Here is a 23,195-nt window from a genome sequence, read left to right as displayed (position 1 = left end):
GAGATGCGCTACACCTCGGTTAGCTGTAAATGAAAGAAAGTGTAACGCATCACCTAAAAGAAAGTCGCTGGATGTAATATCACTGGGACCGGAGTCTCCAGAACACTCAGACACATCAGATAGACATGATAACAAATTAAACAGCAAAAGTTAAGATGCTGCCATCTATGCATATATCAACTCTACCTCTTTCTCAGTATGTTCGCAGCATAATTGAATCCCTCTCCTCTATATGCATATATAACTACACAATAAAATAATGCGTGTGTATATATGTATATATATATATATATATGTATATTATAATATAAAAGCATGGGTTCTCTGTTCTCTGTAAGAGTACAACTGGCTAGCAGCACACATCCCCAGCCACTAGATGGCACCCACATCCTTGCTTAGACTATTGGTTACAAAAGTTTACTAAATACATTCGTTTTGGAAGGATCATTATTATGGATGTTGGATCAAAAATAACAAAGGGTGCTCGCTGTGTTTAGGAGTTTGCATTCCCAAACCAAGTGAAAAAGCTGAAAGTTGTGATGCCTAAATATTAAAAAGCCACATGTGCAATATATAGGAAAGGAAATATATTAATAATATTATATTATAATCTTTTAGCTAAATTATTAGCTAAAATTGATTAGCTAGATGATTAGTTAGTTTTAAAAATGTTTTCCTTTTTTGCACAATACAGGTGCATCTCAAAAAATTGGAATATAATCAAAAAATTAATTTGTTTCAGTAGTTCAATTCAAAAAGTGAAACTCATACATTTTAGATAGATGCGTTACACACAGAGTGATATATTTCAAGCATGTCTTTTGTTTTAATTTGATTGTGGCTTACAACTAATGAAAACCCATAATTCAATATCTCAGAAAATTAGAATATTACATAAAACCAATAAAAAAAAAGGATTTGTAATACAGAAATGTTGACTTACTGAAAAGTATGTCCATGTACAGTATAGTATGCACTCAATACTTGGTTGGGGCTCCATTTGTATGAATTAATTCGTTTTGCATTAATCCAGCACAGTGATACCATTCTTAGCTCATTAACCACTTTCAGACCGGACCATTTTGCTGGTCAATGACCAGAGGTCTTTTTACAATTTGGCACTGCGCTGCTTTAACTGGTAATTGCGCGGTCATGCAATGTTGTACCCGAACATAATTTGCGTCCTTTTTTTCCCACAAATAGAGCTTTCTTTTAAAGGTATTTGACTGACTCTGCGATTTTTTTTGTTTGCGATATAAACGTAAAAAGACAGCAAATTTTGAAAAAAAATGATATTTTCTACTTTTTGTTATTAGAAAAATCCAATAAACTCAATTTTAGTCATACATTTAGGCCAAAATGTATTCAGCCACATGTCTTTGGTAAAAAAAAAGTCAATAACTGTATATTTATTGTTTTGCGCAAAAGTTGTCACATCTACAAACTAAGGTACGTTTTCTGGAATTTACGCAGCTTTTAGTTTATGACTGCCTATCTCATTTCTTGAGGTGCTAAAATGGCAGGGCAGTACAAAACCCCCCCAAATGACCCCATTTTGGAAAGTAGATACCCTAAGGAAATTGATAAGAGGCATGTTGAGCCCATTGAATATTTTATTTTTTTGTCTCAAGCGATTGAATAATGACAAAAAAAAATTTTTTTATTTTTTTTTACACAAAGTTGTCACTAAATAATATATTGCTCACACATGCCATGGTTATATGTGGAATTGTACCCCAAAATACATTCTGCTGCTTCTCCTGAGTACAGGGATACCACATGTGGTCGACTTTTTGGAAGCCTAGCCGCGTACGGGGCCCCGAAAGCCAAGCACCGCCTTCAGGATTTCTAAGGGCATACATTTGTAATTTCACTCCTCACTACCTATCACAGTTTTGAAGGCCATAAAATGCCAAGATGGCACAAAACACCCACAAATGACCCCATTTTAGAAAGTAGACACCCCAAGCTATTTGCTGAGAGGCATGTTGAGTCCATGGAATATTTTATATTTGGCACAAGTTGCGGGAAAATTACAAACTTTTATTTATTTTTATTTTTTTTTCACAAAGTTGTCACTAAATGATATATTGCTCACACATGCTATGGGCATATGTGAAATGACACCCCAAAATAAGTTCTGCTGCTTCTCCTGAGTACGGGGATTCCACATATGTGGGACTTTTTGGGAGCCTAGCCGCGTACGGGGCCCCCAAAAACCAAGCACCGCCTTCAGGCTTTCTAAGGGCGTAAATTTTTGACTTCACTCCTCACTACCTATTACAGTTTTGAAGGCCATAAAATGCCAAGATGGCACAAAACCCCCACAAATGACCCCATTTTAGAAAGTAGACACCCCAAGCTATTTGCTGAGAGGCATGTTGAGTTCATGGAATATTTTATATTTTGCCACAAGTTGCGGGAATATTACAAACTTTTTTTTTTTTTTTCACAAAGTTGTCACTAAATGATATATTGCTCACACATGCCATGGGCATATGTGAAATGACACCCCAAAATAAATTCTGCTGCTTCTCCTGAGTACGGGGATACGACATGTGTGGGATTTTTTGGGAGCCTAGCCGCGTACGGGGCCCGGAAAACCAAGCACTCCCTTCAGGATTTCTAAGGGTGTAAATTTTTGATTTTACTCCTCACTACCTATCGCAGTTTTGAAGGCCATAAAATGCCAAGATGGCACAAACCCCCTCCCCCAAATGACCCCATTTTGGAAAGTAGACACCCCTAAATTTAGGGGTACACTAGTGAGACTCACAGGTAAAAAAGCACCTAGGCTGTCAGCGACTGTATCAAAACGCTACAAAAAAAACTGTTAGCGATCGCAGGGATCAGGCCTGACTCTGCGAACGCTGCAGTTATGTGTGTTGTGTTTTGTAAGTGACAGTGATCGATCGATACTGCACTTGGGTGGGCTGGTCTGGGCTTGGCGGAGGGGCTAAACGCAGGTGCTAGCAGGTATCTGGGCTGATCCCGCTAACAATGCGTTTTGGGAAACCTAAACTGCTGGCAACACTAATATAGATCTGATCAGATACGATATTACTAAGGGAGGTGTATGCTTTGCGCTTGGGTGTTAGCGGTACTGGCACTAACCTGACGCTGCCTGGGGCGACGCAGACCTTATCTGACCCTCAAACTTATATCACCCGCCGGGTGATCAGGGGGTTAAACCTTTATTAGGTAATAAATGGCGGGTGCCCTGAAACTATAAAAAAATAACTAACCAACCAGCGTCACCTGTAACAGTTATATGGTGATCACTGGTGAAAGGGTTAACTAGGGGGCAATCAGGGGGCTTTATGCGGTAGTATATGGGGGTCCCTGGCGCTATAAAAAGCTGCGGCGAACCTAAATACCTACCTGCCTAACTAGCGTCACCTGTGACACTAATACAGCGATCAGAAAAACGATCGCTTATTAGGCTGGGTTCACACTGGAGCGATGCGGGAACGCCACGAATCCGCGTCGGGTTCCCGCATCGCATGCCTCCCGGCGGCAGTTCACACTGCCCTATGCGAACTGCTGGGAGTGTCAGTGAAATGTTAATGTCACCCCCAGATCAGTTCGCATATCGCAGTGCGATCTGCAAACTCGGATCGCATGGTGTGAACACCCATGCGATCCGATTCTGCTGCGGACCAAAAAAAGGGTCCCGTGCGAGTTTGCGGCGGGTGCGACGTGAATTCAGCCATACTATCTGTATGGCTGAACTCGAATCGCACAGAGATCGGATGTGATTTGCACTGCAGTGCGGTGCGAATCACATCCGTTCTCATAAACCGCTGCAATGTGAACCCAGCCTTAGTGACACTAGAGACGGGGGGTGATCACGGGGTTAAACCTTTATTGGGGGGGGTTAGGGGGGTACCTTAGAACTAAAGGGGGCTAACCCTAACTGCCCTAACAGTTATTACAGTCACAAATGACACCAATGCAAAAAAAAAAATGCAATTGGTGTCACTGTGACTGGGGGGGCAGGGGTGATTGGGGGGGTGATTGGGGGGGTGATCGGGGGGTGAAGGGGGGGTGAGAGTGTGCCTGGCATGTTCTACTATGTAGTGTAGTGTTGGTGCAACTCACCGATCCTCTCTCCTCGGTGTCGGAACGAAAAATACCGACATGGAGGAGAGATTACATCACTTCCTCTGCCTGTGTTTACATTACAGGAGAGGAAGTGATGTCATGCTTCACTTCCATTCGTCAGGAGCGATCGCGAGGGGTGGCCATGAATGAATGGCCGCCCCCTCATCCCGGATCGCTCCTGAACGGATACCGACCGCCGCTGGCACCGGGGGGGGGGGCCCGATCGGGCCCCCCACCCGCGGGAAGGCAGGGACGTACATGTACGCCATAATGCCTGCCCGTGCCATTCTGTTGACGTATATCGTCGTGCGGCGGTCGGCAAGTGGTTAAACCAGTGTGACGATCTGGGTTGACTAAGCTCTAGTGGTGCATGTGAATTGAAGAAATTGTGTCAGTCCGGACTGCATTTAAGGGAACAGCAGCTCATTTTTATTCAAGAGAAAGTTAAGCCCCATTCACACTATCAGATTATCTGCTGAGTTTTTCCTTCAGATTTACCAAAACCATATAATATGAGGACAATGTGTATGCAATCAGGCAGGCCCTTCTACTACATGGTTTTGGTAAATCTGAAGGAAAAACTCAGCAGATAATCTGATAGTGTGTATGGGGCTTTAAAAAATAAACAGCAAATTCCCTCACAGGGGTAGTCAGCATTACAGTCCTGCTTCAGAACAAATAGCACTCAGCCTTCCTGGCTAAAAACGCAGCACTCCTGCTCAGGCCTTTTACGTTAGGCCTTGGTCTGTCTTCCCCAGACCTGACACTCAGCACCTCTGTGCTTGCAGCTTCATGCCGGCGGAGCTGTCTCCAAGGATGAGCACTGACCTCTATTCCTGGGATGATTATGAAGCCGGCATACATGTGTACAATTAGCAAGCCTACCAAAATCAGGCATACACTGCTCATTTGCACCTGTGACATGGAGTTGCATCTCCACATATCCTCCCCCCCTGTTTCGCATCGGAGGGAGAAATACAAAACTCTTCTTCCTAAAGGGGCACTCCACCCACCTCTTTATCCAGGTATGCTTCCATGTGGACTTCTTCCTAATTTTTGGGAGCTTATATTTCTTCTCACCTCCCCCGGATCTACTGTCCCAAGACTGTAGGGGTCCTACTTTGACCCCCAAATATCTTGTTTGTCTATTGTATGGATTCTGACCAAATCCTGTTGGGTGGAGCACCCCACTCCCTCAGTAAGTACCTCTCATTAGTGACCACCTGTGTCATGGTGGGGACCTCATGTTCTCCCATATAGAGGAGTATAGCTCCCATGGTTCATAGAAGTAGGATCTCCTATTCTATGGATAGTTTAGGACCCACTAATCATGGGGGACTTTAATACGATAATGTTTTCTGAAAATGGCTAGGTGTTTTTAAAAAGCCACTCGCCCAACGAATAAAATTCAAAGTACTAACAATAATCTACAAAGCCATCCATAACTCTGCCCCCAGCTACATCACTAACCTATTTCCAATATACCAACCAAGCCACTCTCTTCGGTCATCCCAAGACCTCCTGCTCTATAGCTCCCTTGTTACCTCCTCCCATGCTCACCTCCAGGATTTCTCCAGAGCTTCTCCCATCCTTTGGAACTCCCTACCCCGAACTGTCCGACTGTCTATTAATCTATACATTTTTAGGCAATCCCTGAAAACCCTTCTCTTCAAAGAAGCCTATCCTGCTTCTAACTAACACTGTGTTACTTCCTCCATCAGCTCATCCCCCCACAGATATTACCTTTTGTATCAATTGACCCTTCCTTTTTAGATTGTAAGCTCTAACGAGCAGGGCCCTCTGATTCCTCTTGTACCAAATTGTAATGTAACTGTAATCTCTGCCCTCAAGTTGTAAAGTGCTGTGCAAACTGTTGGCGCTATATGAATCCTGTATAATAATAATAATATTCATTTTCAAATGGCAGCAAGTGTGCCACTGATAATTTCCTATCAATATTCTCAAGAAGGATGTGGCCGCCATCTAGTGGTTAAAGGAAGTTATTGCAATCCTAATGTTTTCTAATCTAGAACTCCTGTACTTGCTATGGTACAAACAGGGAAAGCAGACAAAACAAACAGGCTTTTTTTGAACAGCACATAGTGATATTTTTTTTAGTTTAAATATATTTTGGTCTTTCACATTTTGCTATAACTTTTATATTTTATATTTTTTTCTATATAATAAAAAATATTTTTATAGTATGTACAGTGCATCCGGAAAGTATTCACAGAGCTTCACTTTTTCCACAATTTATGTTACAGCCTTATTTTAAAATGGGTTAGATTCATTATTTTCCTCAAAATTCTACAAATAATACCTCATAATTTCAGATAAAGAGTGTATATAAGGGCGCTCTGAATAGCAGGACTAGGCAAATAATGTCTATATTGAGTAGAGGTATTCAAATGATGAGGTCTTCAAATACTGAGAGGAGCAATCTCGGGTAACAGACAAACAGAAGAAAATGCACCTCTAAGTGCAGACTTAAAACTTTTAATATCCCCAAAAAGGATTAAAAACACTTACAGGATATAAAAATGAAGGGAGCATTTCACATGTTTATAAGGCAGGTGATCCGGCATGAGGAAGGTCCCAGTGTGTTATAGGTCTCCAGGGTTGTTGATGTGCAGCAGCAGAAGATTCCAGGGTGACTAGCAGATGGATGCCACAAGCACTGGAAGCACTGGTGGAGCAATTGCGCTGTCAGAGACAGCATGGAACATGAATCCTGGGAATTACATCAGTTGGAGGGGACGGCAACCAGCAGGGACCACAAACCGGAAGTAGGTCATCAAAATGGGACACGTTTCGGAACTGCTGATTGGTTCCTTCTTCAAGCCAATGACTCTGGATTAGATTCATTATTTTCCTCAAAATTCTATAATGATAATGTGAAAGACATTTGTTTGAAGTCTTTTCAAATTTATTAAAAATAAAAAATGAAAAAAATCCCATGTACATAAGTATTCACAGCCTTCTGCTCAATACTTACAGCCTCAAATATTTTTTAATATGATGCTACAAACTTGGCACACCTATTTGTGGGCAGTTTCCCCCATTCTTCTTTGCAGGACCCCTCAAGCTCTATCAGGGAAAGATGGTAAGTGTTGATGCACAGCCATTTTCACATCTCCCCAGAGATGTTCAATCGGGTTCAAGTCTGGGCCCTGGCTGGGCCGCTCACGGACATTCACAGAGTTGTCCTGTAGCCACTCCTTTGTTGTCTTGGCTGTGTGCTTAGGATCATTGTCCTAATGATAAACATTCGCCCAGTCTGAGGTCCAGAGCGCTCTGGAGCAGGTTTTTATTAAGGATGTCTCTGTACATTGCTGCATTCATCTTTCCCTCCATCCTGACCAGTCCCCCAGTTCCTGGTCCTGAAAAACATCCCCACAGCATTATACTGCCACCACCACGCTTCACTGTAGGGATGGTATTGGCCAGGTCATGAGCGGTGCCTGGTTTCCTCCAGATATGTCACTTACCAGGCCAAAGAGTTCAATCTTTGTTTCATCAGACCAGAGAATTTTGTTTCTCATGGTCTGAGAGTCCTTCGGGTGCCTTTTGGCAAACGCCAGGTGGGCTGTCATGTGCCTTTTACTGAGGAGTGGCTTCTGTCTGGCCACTCTACCATAAAGGCCTGATTGGTGGAATGTTGCAGAGATGGTTATTCTACTGGAAGGTTTTACTTTTTTTACAGAGAAACACTGGAGCTCTGTCAGAGTGACCATCTAGTTCTTGGTCACCCACCTTACAAAGGCCCTTCTCCCCGGATCACTCAGTTTGGTTGGGCGGCCCGCTCTAGGAAGGTTCCTGGTGGATCCAAACTTCTTCCATTTATGGATGATGGACCTTCAGTGCTGCAGACATTTTTCTGTACCCTTCCCCAGATCTGTAGCTCAATACAATCCTATCTCCGAGGTCTACAGACAATTCCTTGGACTGCAAGGCTTGTTTTGTGCTCTGACATACACTGTTAACTGTGCAACATTATATAGACAGGTGTGCGCATTTCCAAATCATGTAAAGTCAACTTATTTTACCACAGGTGGACGATCAATTTGTAGAATATCTCAAGGATGATCAGTGGAAATGGGATGTACCTGAGCTCAGTTTTGAGCTTCATGCCAAAGGCTGTGAATACTTCTGTACATGTGATTTTTTTTATTTTTAATACATTTGCAAAGATTTCAAACAAACTTCTTTCACGTTGGGTATTATTGAGCATTGTTTGTAGAATTTTGATAAAAATAATAAATTGAATCCATTTTGAAATAAGGCTGTAACATAACAAAATGTAGAAAAAGTAAAGTGCTGTGAATACTTTCCAGATGCACTGTATACACCTACAAAAGTGTTTTGCATATGCATTATTAACATGTAAGTATTTTTTCAGCCGTCCCATTTTATTGTGTAGTAATTCAGTGTATCTGGTTTGCACAGATATCTCAATGTATAGGATAGAGTGGTTTCATCCATCCCCTGTAATGTCAAGCTCTTTATTTCAAATGGTTTACTTCATGATGTTGACAGCATTTTAACAAATCTTTGCATTTGCTGTTGGGTGTTGGCTAACAGGTCCTCTGTGTAAAGCTGGAGATGTTCTGGGGTTGGCAATCTCAGTGAGCTTTTCAACTCCTCTTCATTTCCATTTCAAAGACTTTAGATCCATTCATGATACTTCTGGCTGCTTATGCCGCGTACACACGAGCGGACTGTATGGCGTACTTAGTCCGTCATACAATCCGACGGACAGTCCGTCATACTTTCCACTGAACGGACTTGACCACACACGGATGCACAAACAGTCCGTCGAAAGCTTGCGCGATGAAGTGTACAGCACGTACGACGGGACTAGAAATAGGAAGTCCAATACACAGCAAAGCACCCTTCCGCCGTGTAAATCCTTTCTGGGCATGCGCCATTCTTAGTCCATCGAACTAGCATACTGACGAGCGGATTGTCCGCTGAAACCAAAGTACGACGGACAGAATATCGAAAAATCCGAAATTCTTAGTACGCCAGACTGCACGCTGAAAAAGTCCGCTGAAGCCCACACACGAGCGGACTGTCCGCTGAAATGTGTTTCGACTGACTAAGTACGCCATACAGTCCGCCCGTGTGTACGCGGCATTACTCTGCATAATAAATAACATCAGATGCACCTGTGTGTTATTGCTATACTGTAATTGCAATACTTCTTATTATCCTTAATGCTAACCAATATTGCTCTGCACTATCCTATGCACTTTTTATTAGTCTTTGTTTTTCAGCTTTAGCATTTGCCTCTGCTACACCTATAGGGCTTGCAAGGACAAGTACCAGTAGCAAGAGATACAATATTGCCTCCTGTATTACACCAGTGACTGTGTCTTGAGGGGGTCCTGGTGAGCACATTCTAATTAGGTGTTTTCCTATATTTTGACATCTGTCAATCTGTTAGGTAATATATATGATTGATATGTATCTTAGCATCTCAGACCCTCTCTGATATACATATTTGTTTCAGTAGGTTTTTAAAATCTTCCTATTTGCTGGTCATTCTTTTTATGTAATAAAGTAATGGACATATGGTGCAGCAAACATGTAAAAACAACGCGACAGCCATGGCCAGATTAAGAGCATCATGTGCTTGGTGCTGAGGATTTTGGTGGGCCTTTTACTGGGCACCCTTCTGCTTTCCAAGAGCCTGTGCTGGCATGCGCCCAAACTCAAAAGTGCACAGCCACACAGGCATAACACTAGGGAAGCCTAGCATTTGATTTGCCAAATTTCTGTAAGGGCCGTGCATTGGCGTGCACTCTGAGATGAAAGAGTGCAGCTGCGCAGGCCTAACACTATGGAAGCCCCAGACTTCTGCATTGGCGTGCCCCAGGCTTCTGTTAGGACTGCTCATGCAGTGCCCATTATGAATCCCACCACCCTGCCCCGGCGGTGCATGTGGAATGCAGGGCCCGTCAGGGAAGATCTCTTCCCGTTGACCCATTGCTTTCCATTTCCTTTTTGGGTGTCTGGGCCTATATTGAAGTAGGGGCCTGGAGCTGCAGCTCCAAAAGCCCTTACATTAATCCAGCCCTGGCGACAGCTATATAAGGAAATACTTTAAAGTGTATGTTTGGTAAACCCACATTTGCTGATGCTTTCCTTTAATTTAACCTCATGTAATTATTGTCTTTGTGGCACTGATTTGTTTCTTTAGGGCCGGGCTGAAGGAAAGTGATGTAATCATCAGTATCGGCAGTCAAACTGTGACCTCAAGCAATGATGTCAGCGAGGCCATTAAACAAGAAGGGCCCCTGCGTATGGTAATACGAAGAGGAAACGAGGATGTCTTCATCACAGTAACACCTAAAGAGATTAATTTTTAATGGAAGCAATGAGCTGGTTTCATAGGTCTTCCAATCAACAGATATACATCTAGGCACTGCCTGTCGGAGGACACTGTATATAAGCACTGAGTATTAATGTGCCTCAGCCAGGAGAACCCTTTAGCATTTCATTCCCAAGCCCTTTGCTCATGCTTCTTCCTCATCCCATCACTGACTATGCCCCATTCCAAACTATCGTGCCGGATTCTGTGTCTTAACTGGACAAAAAAGTAGAAATGTTAAAATAAATATTAAATTTGGAGAACCCAGTGATTACATTTTTATAGCTATTTTCCTATGTTTTGTGTTACTCTGAAATGTTGTTCAGGTTTGCTTTGTATTTTAAATTTACATGATGCCAAAATGACTGGTTTGCTATGGAAAGGTCAATAGATAATCAGTTATATTCTACAGAGCACAGCTGTGCAGGGAAGCTGTTTTGACCTAAAGTTACAATGCATTGGGGCTCCCCTGTATGTCCTGTGTACCTGGTCTTGTGATTTGTGGTGTCACTTTCCCAAACGGGAGGCATTACAAAATCATGGGGCATCTTTGCACATTGTACCAGGTTAAAGCAGCTTCCCTGTACAGCTCTGCTTTGCAGGATGTGATGACCAACACCTCTTCATTTGTCACACTCTTTATATAAAGTCATTGTAGATGTGCGTTGCAGTAGATGGGATTGGGCCCACATGGAGCAGGGGCCCAGTTGCAGCTGTAACTGCTGTGACCCCTGTTACATTGCCAATGCCTCTATTTTAGTCTACATGTTTATTTTAGGAAGTAAATGCCTAGACATTTTTTTCTTGGCCATGACATTTGTATGGCCAATAAGAAAAAATAAGAAAAAAGAAAACTATTATACATGACCACCTGTTTCTTTTAAAGCCAGGGTCTGACCACATATAGCTGAGGTCTCTGTTTGGTGAATGTAGCATCTTGAAGCAGACATATGCAATATACCATGCCTAGTTAGGCTACCATCACACTGGGGCGGGGGGGGGGGCTTTAGCGCTAAAGCGCCGCTAGTTTTATCAGCATCCTACTGCTGTTATAGTGGCACTTTTTGGCCAATAGCAGGGTACATTTAACCCCTTCTAGTGGCCGAATAAGGGGTTAAAAGAACCCACAAATCGCCGTTGTCCATTGATTTCAATGACAGGGGCGGTGGAGGAGCAGTGTATACACCGCTTCCACAATGCCTGAAAGATACTGCTTGCAGGACTTTTTTTTCCTGTTCTGCAAGTGCACCGCCCCAGTGTGAAAGCACTCAGGTTTTCACACTGGGGTGGCTTGAGAGGCGCTTTACAAGTGCTATTTTTAGCGCAAAGACGCCTGAAAAGCGTCCCAGTGTGAAAGGGGTCTTGGTGTTCACCTATAGCTTTCATGAAGCCTGTGGGTGATGCTTGTTACATTGTGTTCACCTGGCAGTATATGCACTTTAGGCACAGGCAAGTTGTCTATTTTATATTAGATTTTAAGATAACAAAAAGCATTATCTTTTAATAACATTGGGGGGTTATTTAATAGAGGAAAATCCACTTTGCACTGCAAGTGCACTTGGAAGTAAAGTCGCTGTAGATCCGAGGGGGACATGGATGGAAAAAAAAAACTGCATTTTAGCTTGCACATGATTGGAGGATAAAATCAGCAGAGCTTCCACTCATTTCAGATCTACCCCTCAGATCTACCCCTTAGATTGAGAGTGGCTTCACTTTCAAGTGCACTTGCAGCGCAAAGTGGATTTGCCTTTTGTAAATAACCCCCATTGTGTCATAAATCTGGCAGTGCTATGGGGCAATCATCAAGTCAAGCAAGCCAAAGCAAACGGAAATAAAGATTTTGTGTGACAGATTGCAACCTTTCATATGTCATCACTTAACAAAATTGTTGTGCAGTCAACTGTAATCTGATTACACTAAGAGTTCAAGCACATTCATTCATTAAAGATATCAATATGCTGAATGGGGGTGACCTGCAGCTAATAAAAGTTTGGTGCGTGTTCTTAGTAACCAGTGTGCCCCATAAATGCCAGACTATTAACTTATATTGGCAACAATTTATGCGTGTGTTAAAATATACTTTTTGTTCCCCTTTAGTACATTTCAATATATGTTAGTTTTTTTTATCAAAGTGAACCTGTGAGGACAGACATATGAAAGCTGATTGTTTTTCATTTTAAAGGTGCAAACTGACACTTGACACAAGTTTCACTATCTAGTGAGTCGCTAAACTGGGATCAGAATGCAGCCTATAAAGTCTGTAGGTCCATCCTGGATGTTTGTTTAGAGACTTGCCAGTGAACATTGGTAGTCTCACATTCTTTATCCTTTGGGCTTGGCTCACACTGATGTGAATTTCCCCTCATCCAATTCGCATGGCAGGAGACTGTGACCGACTCTCAATGGAGCCGGTTCACACATCTACGGGCAGGCGCGGAGTGCACAGCAGAAAGGTCCTGTGCGTCTTTGGTTCTTTTTCAGGTCTGAAGTGAGGCAAAAATTCAGGCCTAATCTGGACTGTAAACGGGGACACACTGGACCCCCTTCTGGGCCCCACGCCGCACATAGTGTGAACCCAGCCTTAATGTTCAGTAATTGAACTGGTTGAAAAAAAAAAAAAAGCTTTTAGAATAAATGTTGGTATAGACATCATTTTGATTAAATGAAATAAGCTTTAGAAAACCCAACTTAAACAACTTTCCACTTAAAATACCAGAAATACACCAGCATATGTTCATGAATATATGAACTTGGAAGTAGGGTCATCCAACCCAACGTGTGACAATGTAGTTCCCTGGTGGCAATGAGCTGAGCATCTAAGAATTTAAAATACATGTAAGTTCTAACTGGAATGGCATTTAATTTGCTAAAGCACTGTATATCATAAACAATTGTCATGTTTGTTTAATAAAATGATTGTTTTCACCCTTTTTTCTTCCTTTTTGCATCTCAGTGTTGGTGATCTCCTGAAGTAATATGAAAGGCCCACCATAAAGCAGTGGGCACCACAGTAAAATAGCAGCGTGGTTCGTTATGAGGAGCTTATTCTACATCTGTATAGAAGAGTAGGGACTGAGATTAATAATGTGGTGCATGTAGTGTGGACATGTGGGCAAGGCCAGACAAAATAGGTGTAGGGGTTGTGGTTAGGGATGAGCCGAACACCCCCCGGTTCGGTTCGCACCAGAACTTGCGAACGACCCCCGCGTTCGGTACGAACGTTAGAACCCCATTGAAGTCTATGGGACTCGAACGTTCGAATTGGAAAGTGCTCATTTTAACGGCTAATATGCAAGATAGTGTCCTAAAAAGGGTTTGGCGACCTGCCTCCTGCCTCAGGGGACATGGGTCACTGCAAAAAAAAGTTTTAAAAACTACCGTTTTGGCGGGAGCACTGATTTTAATGACGATTAAAGTGAAAAAAAAAAAGTGAAATATTCCTTTAAATATGGTGCCTGCGGGGTGTCTGTAGTATGCCTGTGAAGTGCCATGTGTTTCCCGTGTTTAGAACAGTCCCTGCACAAAATTACATTAAACGGAAATAACACCATTTAAAACTGCTTGCGGTTTTAATGTTATATCTGGTTCCTGCAATATGGTTGAAAATCATTGAGAAACATGGCATGGGTAGCCCTCCCTGCCCATTACCAGCCTATTTGGGTCTTGTACGCATATTAAGGGGAACCCCGTACCCATATTAAAAAAAGGAAATGCGTGTGGCCCCCAGGCCCTATATACTCAGAACAGCAGTATACAGGCGGTGCAAACAAGACAGGGACTGTGTAGGTTTGTTGTGTTAAGTTGAATCTGTTTGTCATTTTCAACCGGTACATTTTTAAAGTGTAGCTCCAGTCAAAAAAACTATCTTTAAGCTTTTTGGAAAACATAGGGAAGGGTTATCACCCCTGTATAATTTGTTTTGTCGTCCATCTTTTTTCATCTCACTTGCTGCTGTCTCCTTGCGTTTGCAAGTAGGAGATGTTTGTAAGTTGGATGTTTGAAAGTAGGGGCCTGCCCTATATTATAGCGGTATGTACTGGGTACAGAGCACGCAGACAGCACGCACTATCTCCTAACACTACTGACTGCAAGCTCTATTATTAACCACTTGTTAGCCCAATGTTTGCATAAAGTGAAAGATGAAGTTATGCTGAGTAAATAGATATCAAACATGTCACTCTTCAAAATTGCACATGCCCGTGGAATGGCGCCAAACGTCGCTACTTAAAAAATCCCCATAGGCGACGCTTTAAATATTTTTTTACTGGTTACATGTTTTGAGTTGCAGAGGAGGTCTAGGACTAGAATTATTGCTCTCGCTCTAACATTCTCGGCGATACCTCACATGTGTGGCACATGCGAGCACATGGGGACATGGGCGCTTTAATTTTTATTTTATTTTTTTATTGTTCATTTTACTTTATTTATTTTAGTTTGACATTTTTTTTCCCAAAAATATATTTTTGATCACTTTTATTCCTATTACAAGAAATGTAAACATCCCTTGTAATAGGAATATGGGGTGACAGGTCCTCTTTACAGTGAAATCTGGGGGGTCAATATGACCCCACATCTCACCTCTAGGCTGGGAAGCCTGAAATAAAAAATAAAAAAAAGATTCTGGCTTTGATCGTACTGGCGAGTTGGTAGAAGCACCGGAGGGCGGTGAGGGGTGGGGGGCGTCTATGGCTGGGTATTTCAGGGTATCACAGAGTATGGCTGGGTATCTCTGAGTATGGCTGGGTATGGCAATTTATGGCAGGGTATTACAGAGTATTGGCGGGGTACTACAGAGTAATAGCAGGGTACTGCAGAGTATTGGGGGTACTGCAGAGTAATGGCGGGTACTGCAGAGTAATGGGGGGTACTGCAGAGTAATGGGGGTTACTGCAGAGTAATGGGGGGTACTGCAGAGTAATGGCAGGGTACTGCACTGCAGAGTAATGGCGGGGTACTGCACTGCAGAGTAATGGCGGGGTACTGCAGAGTAATGGCGGGGTACTGCAGAGTAATGGCAGGGTACTGCACTGCAGAGTAATGGCAGGGTACTGCACTGCAGAGTAATGGTGGGGTACTGCACTGCAGAGTAATGGCGGGGTACTGCAGAGTAATGGCGGGGTACTGCAGAGTAATGGCAGGGTACTGCAGAGTATGCACTGGTATTGCAGAGTATTGGCAGGGAATTGAGGGGTTAAATTCGGTGAGCAGCGATGTGGGCACTGCAGATGCAGCCCACATCGCTGCTGACACCGATCTCTTTCCCCTCCGCTGTACCGATCGGTACAGAAAGGGGAGGGAGGAACAGGCGTCATAACATGACGCCGGTTTGTTTCCAAGTGATCACTCCGTCATTTGACGGAGCAATCACGTGGTAAACGGCCGCTATGAGCGGCCGTTTACCGTGATGCGCCGGGTCCTATGGACCCGGCGGTCACGGATGCTCTCGAGTGCGCACACCTCGGGGCACGCGAGAGCAGAATTCTGGGAGGCCGTTAATTAACGGCCTCTCTGAGTTAAACAACCGCCCTGAAGCCGTTAATCGGCAATGGGCAGTTGTTAAGTGGTTAAAGCTAGATCACTAGCTATATAGGTGAGGTGAATATAGTGGTGTATACTGCAGTCAGGGCACAGACAACAACCACTACACAGCAGCAAGATAGGAAATCAGCCAAAAACGATTGGTGTGTACTGTGTTGAAGGTACACAGAACACCCACTGCTTCAGATGCAAAGTAACACACTACAGGAGGCCGCCTTAAAGGCGGCCTTATATAGTGTGGGGCGTGCACTACACAGCCTGAGCTATGATTGGCCACAGGCAGGATGCCTGTGGCCAATCATGGCTCTCCTCGCTGCCGGCGCTGCGATTGGCCAAGCATGCGGGGTCACAGTGCATGCTTGGCCAATCATCGGGCAGCAATGCACTGCGCCAACGCAGTGCATTGTGGTCCGCGCGCGCGTCACTCGAATTTTGACGCGAACGGCCAAAACGTTCGGAATTCGCCGAACGGCCGAACAGCCAATGTTCGAGTCGAACGTACGTTCGACTCGAACACGAAGCTCATCCCTAGTTGTGGTACATGGAAAAGAAAGTGGGTGTAAAGTAAGCCCCATTATTGTCAGGGAAAAGGACACACAGATTGCAACTTTTCATAAAAAAATAAAAATGTAATTGTTTGTTTCACAGAAAAAAGGGCAGAAATATTGTGCAGACTCCATATGCAGTATTTAAAGAAAAATTTAACCCTAAACTGTGCCACATGAAAAAATCAGCACACATGACCTGACCCTGAAAGTCCTGACTCTGCTAAAAGAAAATACAGTAAATAAATACATTCTGCAGAAAAATATGTGGCGAATTTACAACGCTAGAATACTATAACGGGCAGCAGCGATAGCCTGAGATGGTAATGGTGGCAAGCCACCAATGATAGCAACAGATGGTACTGGTAATAGTGGCAAGCAAGCAGAAATTGAAGGAGCTTGTAACAGTGACAGGAGATGGTAATGTTTGCAGGCCAGCAATGTGGTCAGGAGATGGTAATGGTGGTAAGGCATGGTACTAGTAGCAGGCCAGCAGCAGTGGCAGGAGATGGCAATTGCATAAAATATTTGGGGGGCTAAATTCCAAGCAAGGTAACAGCTGCACTGGCTGTGTAATCAATACTAAACCAGAACGTGTTCATTTTTATAAAAGTGAGTTGGTCAGCTGTGTTATGGGGCAGCAGCTTTGTATTTCTGACAGAAAATCTCCCGCTGCACTGAATGCCCTCTGTGACCACACAACTTCCACACTGCACAAGCTCCAGGTGACACCCACAAGTTCATGACTTCCTCGGTTGGAAGGTTGTCCAAAACTGCTCTGGATCTCAGGTAATCTGAGATCATATAGTTTAGGCACTGCCTGTAACTGCTGCCAAGAGACATACCTAGCTAATGTATTTTGAAAAACAGCTTTAAAGGATCATTGAGGCAACCCACTGCCACTCCTCCTTTACCTGATCTGAGGATTGGAAGAACATTAGTCATGAAAGAGGATCTTGCCACTCCTTGGAAAGGTGGCCAATTAGTTAATTATTAACTGTAGAATGGTATTTTTCCCTTGTATGAGGTATCAAAAAGGATGGGCAGCCAGTAACAGTTCCTTTCCATCAAGCACTTCAACATGAATGAGCATGTAAGCACTCCTATCTGCTGCCTATTGCAGCTTAAAGTGGGAGTAAACTCCCATGGACGATCTTTACCTATAGGTAAGCCTATAGTAAGTCTTATTTATAGGTACAGTAAATATCTCCTTAAAGTGCACTGTTTAGGAGATATTTACTTGTGAAGCCACTGGTGACATCACAGGCGCATGCACTCTAAAGGAACGGCATACCATGCCATTCCTTCAGAGCCCTGTGCCGCGAACAGGGGCTCTCACGAGCATGTGCTGGAGTGATGTAATCGTGACTCACCCAATCAATGGACCGGAGCCCACCAACCCTGCAGGAAGACTAGGGGAAGATGGAAGCCCTGTCAGCATTGACAGCAATTCATACTAGCACATTATAACTTTGCCTTGCAGGTTTAAAAGAAAAAAAAATGGCGGATAACTACTACTTTAAGGTTGGACAGTTGGCGGGCGGCAAAAAATCTGCTGAAAGGTGGATTTTTACCCCACCCAAACTGCATGTCCAAAGGAAGCCTTAAAGACTGTGAGAGATCCCTCATCCTAACTCCCAGAGCTTCTTACTTTCCTTTGCCATTCTGCTCCCTGCGGAAGGGTTCAGAACTGGAGGAGGCACTATCCACCAAAATCTCTCCCACAGTTAAAGCAGGGTAATTAGACATGTGCAATTTTTTTCCTTCCGAATGAATTTTTTAACAATTTTGAACAAATTTGCTAATTCGGAATATCTACATTACGGAAAACCAGTTTAACAAATTTTTCAATTTGCAAATTCGTAAATTCGAAAATCTGAAATAATAACTAATAATAACTTAACTATTACTAACTATTAAATTATAGGTATTGGATTTATCTTTTAAATTTAGCTGTGAACGTAACGAATACGAATTTATCCGAAGTTACGAAATAAGGAATGCTGTATCTAAATAAATAGAATGTAACAAATTAATAATAAAATAACAATAACATCCTGTAAATAACATCCGGCCATAACATCCTGTAAAGAAACTCTGACAGCCAAGATAGACTTCTTGAGTGTAGATGTTGGTCTCATCCACCAGGACATGGATAAGTTCCGCTCCCATGTCGCTGAGGTGGAGGATAGACTCTCCGTGGTGGAGGATACAGTCCGCTCAGACTCCAGGGAAGTGAAGGCCTTGCAGATTCAGGTGAAGGTGCTACAAGAACGTGCAATAGATACTGAAAATCGCCTCAGGCGCAATAATATCCGCATACTTGGACTTCCTGAACGGGCTGAGGGCCCTAGGCCCGCTGAGTTTGCTGAAGGACTCCTGTCCACCTTGTTCAACCTGGGGGAGTTACCGCCCACCTTTGTGGTGGAGAGAGCCCACAGGGTCCCACCACTCCCTCCGAGGCCTGGAGCGCCTCCGCGCCCCTTCCTGCTGCGGCTGTTGAATTACCGCGACAGGGACCGCATCCTGGCGGCGGCTCGTGCCATGCCTGAAATCAAATATGAGAATACCAAACTACTATTCTTTCCGGACTTCTCTCAGGAAGTGCAGCAAAGACGCAAGTCCTTTACCGATGTGAGACGCCGGCTCAGAGAGAGAGGAATTCGTTTTGGTCTTCTGTATCCCAGCAGGTTACGAATTACCGATGGTGATAACACCCGCTTCTTTGACACCCCGGAGGCTGCGGCGGCTTGGCTGGATGGCCGCTGATTCTGGCAACATTTATTCCCAGCCCTTTCTCCCCACGGAGTCCAGCTTTGCCCTTACAGCTTGATTGTTTTGTCCTGCATCGCGAGATAGCATGTGTTTACTCCTGCATAAGGAGCTCCGCTGGAGGTCACTAAATTGCCCACTTTTTGTTTGAGACGGACCCCCTGTCTACTTCCCCTCCCTGTTTCCCTCCAAGTCTGGACTTCTCTCTCCGAAATTGGTGCAGACTCTACTAGGAGGGACTGTACCCACCTGTGGCCCACCATCCGGGGGCCTCAGTGATCTGAAAGTTCTAAAGTTATGGGAAGGAACCCCGCATCGGTTTGTATGGGTAGATGGCCTAATGTTTTGGTCATAGACCTTGGTTTTTATGATGTTGGGGTAGGGTTTTATATGTTCTGTGGGGAGAGGGTTTTTTGCCTTAAAGCTAAGTTTACATTCTGTGCTGTTCGTATACTGAAGAGTATGTGTACTGAATTTGGGTTTGCTTACACCTACTGGTTGTCTGGGATCATTCTGTTTTTGTTTTCCCCTGACGTCCCGTGATGGCCTCCTCTGATACCGAGTCGCTAACTATAATATCCTGGAACGTCAGGGGACTCAACTCCAAATACAAGCGTTCACTGTTATTTCAATACCTAAAATTACATAAACCCCATATAGTCCTGCTGCAGGAAACACACCTAACTGGTAGCAAGGTTCTGGCTCTGAAAAAACCCTGGGTGCAAAGGGCGCTGCATGCGACCTACTCCTCGTACTCTCGAGGAGTGTCGATACTGATTAGTAAGCGAGTGCCCTGTATGATCCATGAGGTTCACTTGGATCCCCAGGGGAAATTTGCTATGGTGGTGTTGAGCATCTATAATAAGAAATATGTTATTATTAATGTGTATCTGCCTCCTCCAAGCCAGGTGCAGGTTCTGTATACTTTATATGAGAAGTTGGCTCGGCATTGCCCGCCGTGTGTCCTGGTTATGGGTGATTTTAATGCCACATTGTCCCGTGACCTAGATAGGCCCTCCCCTCAAGCGACTTTCAATCCTGATCTGGGTACGTGGGCCCTTGCAACAGACCTCCAGGAGGTGTGGAGGTGGCTTCACCCCCAGGATAGAGCATATTCCTGTTTTTCCTCCACGTTCCGAATGTCCTCCCGCATTGATCTGGCATTTGCAAATGACCTCCTCCTGGCTAATGTCCAGGAGGCTGGCTACCTCCCCTCCGGTTTATCGGATCACCACCCCCTTAAATTGATTATCAGGACCACCAAGACAAGGAGTAAAGCCCTTTGGAGGCTACAGCCCCATTGGATCAATAATGTCACAGTTCACGATAGAGTTGCTCAATGGGTGCGCAATGCGGGGTCAGCCTCCCTGGAGATGACATGGGATGCTTCCAAGGCCTGCGGTAGGGGACAGTATATCTCTGCCGTGGCGGCAGTCAGGGCGGAGCTTGGGGATAAGGTATCTGCTCTGCAGAACAGAGTTGAGGAGGCTTTGGATCGGTACTCCGCCTCGGCGACGGTCCACAATTTCGAGCACCTTTTGTCGCTCAGGCGAGAACTGCATCTCCATGTCTCCAACACCACCAGGCTGGGTCTACAAGACAGCAGACAGAAGTACTTTGAATATGGAGATAAGAATAGCAAGTTGCTGGCTATGCTGGCGCAGCAGGACAGGCCTGTAGCGGTTATACCTGAAATACTCACGGAGGACGGAGCACTGGTTACCTCTCTGGAGGATATTTTATCTGCATTCACCAGGTTTTATACCTCTCTGTATGTCTCCTCACTCCCTCCGGGCTTTGACCCTGCACCAATGACCTCACTGTTAGATACGCTGGCATTGGGGTGGCTCTCTGATGCGGAGCGACAGCTCCTTGTTTCGGAGATTACGCCAGAGGAGGTCACGATGGCCATCGGGTCCTTCCCGGCAGGGAAGACCCCGGGGCCGGATGGGCTACCCATAGAGTATTATAGAGCCCATGTAGAACTGCTTGCCCCCAGGTTGGCTCAGGTGTATTGTGCATGTCTTCAGCAGGGCTCCCTGCCCCCTTCTATGAGAGAGGCCCATATTGTTCTCATTCCAAAGCCTAATAAGGACCCCAAACAATGTGCCTCTTACAGGCCGATAGCACTCCTCAATTGTGATTTAAAAATATTGACCAAAATACTGGCCATTAGACTTAATAAAGTAATCAAATCTCTGATTGATTCTGATCAAACTGGCTTTATGCCAGGTAGGTCCACGGATATCAATATCCGTAGACTGTTTTCCAACATACATGCCCCCCATGATAATCAAGGCACTAGGACTATTGCCACTCTCGATATGGAAAAGGCATTTGATACGGTGGAATGGGTGTATCTGTGGGAGGTGCTTAGAAGAATGGGTTTCCCACTGCGGTTTATTGCCTGGATACGCACACTGTACACCGGCCCCCTGGCATGCATTAAATTGAATGGCTCCCTGTCTCCTTCGTTCCCCCTGCAGAGGGGCACCAGGCAGGGATGCCCTCTCTCCCCGGCCTTGTTTGCCCTGGCCATGGAACCTATTGCTGAGGCTCTCAGGAGTTCGGCTGAGGTCCGTGGTCTTCGGGTGGGCTGGCTGGAGGAGAGAGGGGCTCTCTATGCAGATGATCTGCTGCTTTTTTTGAACGATCCTGGTGACTCTTTGCGGGGCGCACTCGAGATTATGGATGCCTTCTCTGTCTTCACCGGGTTGAAGGTAAATTGGCATAAGTCTCAACTCTTCCCGGTAGACGAGGGGGCCAGGACCTCTCCATCCTCTACCACGCTTCAGTGGGTGGATAGGTTTACCTATTTGGGTATTATTATCTCAAGAGAGAGCAGGGACTTTGTTCGGCTCAATCTTGAACCTGTACTGGTAGGGATCAAGTCCAAATTGAAGGCGTGGGGCAATCTTCCCCTCTCCCTTATAGGTCGCATTAACCTTCTTAAAATGAAGATTCTCCCCAAACTTACGTATATTTTTAGGAACTCTCCGCAATGGCTGACTAAAACCTTCTTTAACTCCCTAAAGCAACTTTTCCTCTCCTTCATTTGGGGCCCCAAGTCCCCTAGATTCCGATACACTCTCACCAGGCCTGTGGGTAATGGGGGGTTGGCTCTTCCTGATTGCCACAAATATTTCTTAGCTACTCAGCTCGTAACCGCCCACTGGTGGTTGCGGCCGGACCTGACCAATGCTGCAACGGTCCTGGAGGCAGCTATAGTGGGGTCTCTGGAGGCCCTGAGGGGGTTGATATTCAGGGGGCTAAAAACTCCTCACTGCCTCACCCCTTCTATGCGCACCACTATCAGGGCGTGGAAGGTGGGGGAGGCGCTGAGGGCATCCCTGCCGAACTCCTGGTCTCCCCACACCCCCTTGTGGCTGAATCCTAACCTTCCGCAGTTCAATACCATCCCGGACCCGCAGGCCTGGGCCAAATATAAAATACTGACTCTTGAACATGTCATCACTAACGGGGAACTTACTCCCTTTCATATACTACGCACTAAATTTAATGTGCCAGCGTGGGCCCATTTCCGATATCTCCAAATAGCTCATGCATATCGATGTCAATTTTTGGGTCAGCCGGTTGTGTTAGAATACTCTGAGCTTGAATCCATCCTTCGGGTAAAAGACCTGGAGAAACCCATGTCTCAGATTTATGGGTCCCTGCTGGTTGCTGCCATCCCCGAGCTGTCCTCCCTCCGCAGGAAATGGGTGGGGGACATACCGGAGTTAGATGACGACGACTGGAGGGAGGTTTGGGACTTCCCATTCTCCCCTTTGGTATCAGCCAGGGACAAACTGGTCCAATACAAAATTGTTCACAGGGCCCATTATACGCCCCACAGATTGCAT

At 44.7% G+C, this 23,195-nt stretch overlaps 1 protein-coding gene across 1 annotated transcript in view; it reads left to right on the top strand.

Annotated features, from left to right (window-relative positions):
- Positions 1 to 13,402, top strand: part of HTRA1 (HtrA serine peptidase 1) — a 54,993-nt gene extending 41,591 nt beyond the window's left edge. Inside the window, exon 10 of the mRNA XM_077455353.1 lies at positions 10,307 to 13,402. Coding sequence (XP_077311479.1) covers positions 10,307 to 10,475 — 169 coding nt within the window. The 3' untranslated portion in view covers positions 10,476 to 13,402. The remainder of the gene's footprint in view (positions 1 to 10,306) is intronic.
- The last annotated feature ends 9,793 nt before the right edge of the window (positions 13,403 to 23,195 follow it).

Source organism: Lithobates pipiens, unplaced genomic scaffold (assembly GCF_037356315.1).
Source record: "Lithobates pipiens isolate NorthernLeopardFrog02 unplaced genomic scaffold, aLitPip1_a1.2 Scaffold_25, whole genome shotgun sequence".
NCBI classification, from domain to species: Eukaryota; Metazoa; Chordata; class Amphibia; order Anura; family Ranidae; genus Lithobates; species Lithobates pipiens.
Note: the sequence above shows the minus strand (reverse complement) of the source record. Positions and strands in the feature narration are given on the sequence as shown.